This window comes from Lactuca saligna, chromosome 6 (assembly GCF_052625555.1).
Source record: "Lactuca saligna cultivar CGN05327 chromosome 6, ASM5262555v1, whole genome shotgun sequence".
NCBI lineage: Eukaryota > Viridiplantae > Streptophyta > Magnoliopsida > Asterales > Asteraceae > Lactuca > Lactuca saligna.
In genome coordinates, this window is record NC_136422.1 from 78949349 (window position 1) to 78953638 (window position 4290).

The 4290-nt window shown below is 35.7% G+C and overlaps 1 protein-coding gene across 1 annotated transcript; it reads right to left on the reverse strand.

Annotated features, from left to right (window-relative positions):
- Positions 1 to 2746: 2746 nt before the first annotated feature.
- LOC145002746 (uncharacterized) lies at positions 2747 to 3208 on the reverse strand. The gene has a single exon (XM_078961948.1). It carries the CDS (start codon positions 3206 to 3208, stop codon positions 2747 to 2749), a length of 462 nt encoding a protein of 153 aa, XP_078818074.1.
- Between the last annotated feature and the right edge of the window lie 1082 nt (positions 3209 to 4290).

Sequence of the window (4290 nt, forward strand, 5' to 3'; positions counted from 1 at the left end):
CAATCAGTGTTCTATTTCTTCGTTCAGCAACTCCATTTTGTTGACTAGTACGAGGATCTGAGAAGTTTTGCCCAATGCCTTTATGATCACAAAATTCTTCAAGAGTTGAGTTTCGGAACTCAGTACCATGATCACTTCTTAGTTGCTTAACTTTGAGACCTGTCAGTGTCTCATTTTTGCGAATCAGTGAGATAATTTCCTGTGCAGCATGACTTTTCTTCTTCAGGAAGACCACCCATGTAAATCGAGTGAACTCATCCACAACCACTAGAGTATACTTATTTCCACCTAGAGAATGGACATGAATAGGTCCAAATAAGTCCATGTGGAGTAAATGAAGCGGGACTGATATACTGGAACATGACTTGGGTTTGAAAGAGGACTTGGTTTGTTTTCCTTGTTCACAAGCTGAGCACATCTTGTCTTTCACAACGCTGAATTTTGGGAGCCCTCTAACTAGATCTTGATTGGATATTTTGGATAGGTTCTTGAAGTTCAGATGAGAGAACCTTTTGTGCCAAATCCAGCTAAGATTGGTCTGAGACTTTGTAAAGAAGCATTGCATCAGCGCCTTGTCACTTGAGAACATATCAAGAAAATATATATCATCTTTTCTACTTGCTGAAAGTACGATGTTCTTGTTAGTGTTGACAACTCTACTTTCCTTCTTTGTAAAGTGAACTTCATAGTCAGCATCACATAATTGACTGACTGAGATAAGGTTGTGTTTGAGACCCTTTACATATGAAACATTTTGAAAAAACACGTTATTGCATTTGATATTTCCATATCCTTTAGTGAACCCCTTTCCATTGTCTCCATAAGTTACTGTAGGACCAGTTTTCTTGACATAATCTTCCAGGAGAGACTTTGATCCTGTTATATGTCTTGAGCAACCATTATCTAAGTACCAAAGATGCTCCTGACCATGCAGTGCTGAGAAACTAGTTAGAACATACTGACCCATTCGAGGATGGGTCATTCACAAAGTTATTTGATAATAGATTATAACACTCCTTAGGAAGACAGTTTAAAGAATTTGACTTAAGAGTCCATTTTCATTTTTAACTTTAATATTATTAGCTCTTAAAGATGATTTATCAAACGAACATTCACTAATCTTATGAGAGGTATCACCACATCTGTAACAAACTCTAGTACCAAAGTTCCTCTTGGTAGGCAATTTTTTGGACTTAACACATTTCGACTTGTAAGATTCACCAAGAGAGCTTTGTGTCCTTTTGTTTATTATTGAATCACAACAGAATTCAGTGTCAGACAAATTATGATCAGTGATAGACGATGAGCTATCATCAGTGTCTGATTTGGACTTATTCACAATTGCATTGCAATCAGGAAAATGCTTAAGTTGTTCATGAACAGCATGAAACACTCCATTTGAGATAGGAAAAGCAATAATATTCTCAGTGAGAGGAGTTGGTCTTACAAGATGTGCAGGGTAAGAGGTTGGGTCAACTCCGGTAATTTCAACATTACACTCAGTAACACCATTAGAGTTAGTAACACAGTATTCATCAATTAAACTCTGATTAATAAAAGAGTTACTAACAAACTTATTTTTGAAATTGTTTTTCATCTCATTCATGGAATGAAATTCAGATTTTTTTTTCTTGTGATTTAAAAACTTTTTCAGCTTCTGCAAAATTACCCCCAAGAATTTTCTCACATGAGTGTGGAATTTGAGCAGAAATAATATAATTTGCATTCTTGTGAGATTTTCGCCCAAGTATGAAGCACAGTTTGTTCTTTGATCAAAAGATCTTTAACATTATCAATTTTAGCAGACAAAGATGAATTTGACAAACTAGTGATTCAAAGATTTTCCTGAGTGGAATCAATAAGGTTATTTTTCATGGATATTTCAGTTTTAAGAAGATCAAGTTGATTTTGCAAGTCCCTTATTGGTTGATTCTTCTTAGAATTAATGACACCCAAATACTCAAACATTTTGATTTTCTCATTCATTGAATAGGAAACAAAGTTTTTAACCTGATACATTGAAGGAGAGTCAGTGTTGTGCTTCTTGGATTTTTCAACTGCATCAGACATATGAACATCAAATGTACTTCTGCCTTTTTCAGGAAAATCCGTGTCTTCTATCTTTACCATTAGAAACTTGACTTCATCATCTGATGACTCCTCATCAGTCTTCCGATTTTCTTCTTCAGCAACAAGAACTTTATGTTCCAAGTTTTCTGCTTTCAGTTTCTCAATCAGCTTGTTGTACTTTTGCTTCCAGTATTCATCCGAGCCTTGTTTTTTTTTTACATTCCTTTGCAAAATGATCAGTGCTCCCACAGTTAAAGCACTAAGCCTTCCCTTTCTTATCAGCACCATGCCTTTTATCAGCATCTGATCCTTTTGAAAACTTTCCTCCCATCTTCTTCTGAAACTTTGAGAAGTTTTGGCCTAATTTCTCAAAAGTCTTTACAATCAAAGCTGTACTAGCCACAACCTTTTCAAGATCATCAGTGTCAGTTTTAGAGGAATCAGTATCTGAATAGCTTTCAGTGTCTGAATCTGACACTAGCTTTTTGTTTGAAAACAAAGCTATAGATGATTCACATTGAGAATCCTTCATCAGCTCCTTTCTTTGAAGCTTGGATTCCTCATAGTATCGAAGATTTCCATAGAGACTTTGTAAGTCCATAGTATTGATCTTCTCACTATTTTTCAGCACATCAACATGGTTCTCCCAACCTGCACCTAGAGAATCCAAAAACTTCTACTCTAGAACAGTTCTACGCTTCAACTGATCTAATCTCCGCAAATCATTAACAAGAGTATTGAATCTGTTAAAGTTTTGAGTCAAAGTTTCACCTTTCTTTGCAAAAAAATGTTCATACCTTCTGTTAAGATCATTTATTTGAGTGGCCTTGACTTCTTCAGTGCCTTCAAACGACACAGTCAGTGTAACCATCATCTCTTTTGCTGAGATGCAATTCTGAACCAACACAAAGATATTATATGGTAGAGCGTAGCTGATTGCAGCACGAGCACGAACATCTAGACTATGTTTTCTTTTGTCATTTGTCGTCCAGTTTTCTTTAGGTGTTTTCTTCATAGCACCATCAGGAACGTTATTTTTCAGAGGTTGATACATCGGGACGTATGGACCATTTTCGACGATGTGCAACATGTCTTCATCTACTGACTCTAAAGCATATAGAGCCTTTATTTTCCACATGGAAAAATTTGTTTCATCAAACGGAGGAATTTTAGCGGAAGGATGATTTCATGAGTTCGACGAAGAAGAAGATGAAGCCATTTGTTTGATAAAAGAAACCTGCTCTGATACCAATTGAAAAGTCCTTTAGATCAATCAATTTATCAAACAATAACAGTAAATAAGAATAAGAAGAATTCACGAAGAAAAACTTTCACTAAGAAAGATAATCTCACAAAGAGATTATCGTGTGCACAAAGCAGCGATTAGGGTTTGTGAAAGGCGTAATATTTCACAAACCAATACAAAAGATTATATACTACAATACTAGACAATCCCTACAACCCAGGGATATGCCAACTAACAAATTTAAGTTAACTATGGAAACACAATAAGTATAAAATCTGTTACAATGCATTGACTAAACTAAACAAGCTGAGCTGCTGACACGTTGATGCTGATACTGAGATCTATTTGAAACATCATCATATTTCAAGGTTTGACCTTACAAATCCGATCATCAAACCATGCGATTGAAATCCATCTTCACTACCAGATTCAACATACTCTTGTTTTAAGCTTCCTTCCTTTTTCATGATCCTACAAAACATCAAAATCCAACCTTGTCATGTCATGTATTAAGAATCAACAATTAGGAACTTAATAGAGTCAGACAGTAGACTTACCTAAAGCAGAGTCAAACTTATTGATTCAACCTTCTCTCAGATCTTTAAGGTAGTCAGCTTCGCTTCCAATGTCCCTTCAAATGGAAGTAGAAACAAATGGCTTATTTTGCATTGGCACATGAGACAATCTCAGACTTAGCCTTTCTCTTTACCATTTGTTCAACCGGTTTAATTATGGCCTATCCTTTTCCATTGGGAAGAGAAATCTTTTCTTGACTTCCAATGTTACCTTTCTTAATGTCAACAGAAGTTTGAGAAGTAGATCTTCTAATCAAATTTGATTTTACAGTGCGCCAAATCATTGCTGATTCCGCAACAACAAGCAAAATAGGTAAGATCAATAAGGGCCATGTCATGATCTGTCACATAGTTGTCCTTAATGAACTCACTATATGACTCGGGAAGTGATTGAAGAAC

Coding starts and splice junctions, on each gene's coding strand:
- LOC145002746 (XM_078961948.1), bottom strand. CDS start 3,208: ATGTGGAAAATAAAGGCTCTATATGCTTTAGAGTCAGTAGATGAAGAC.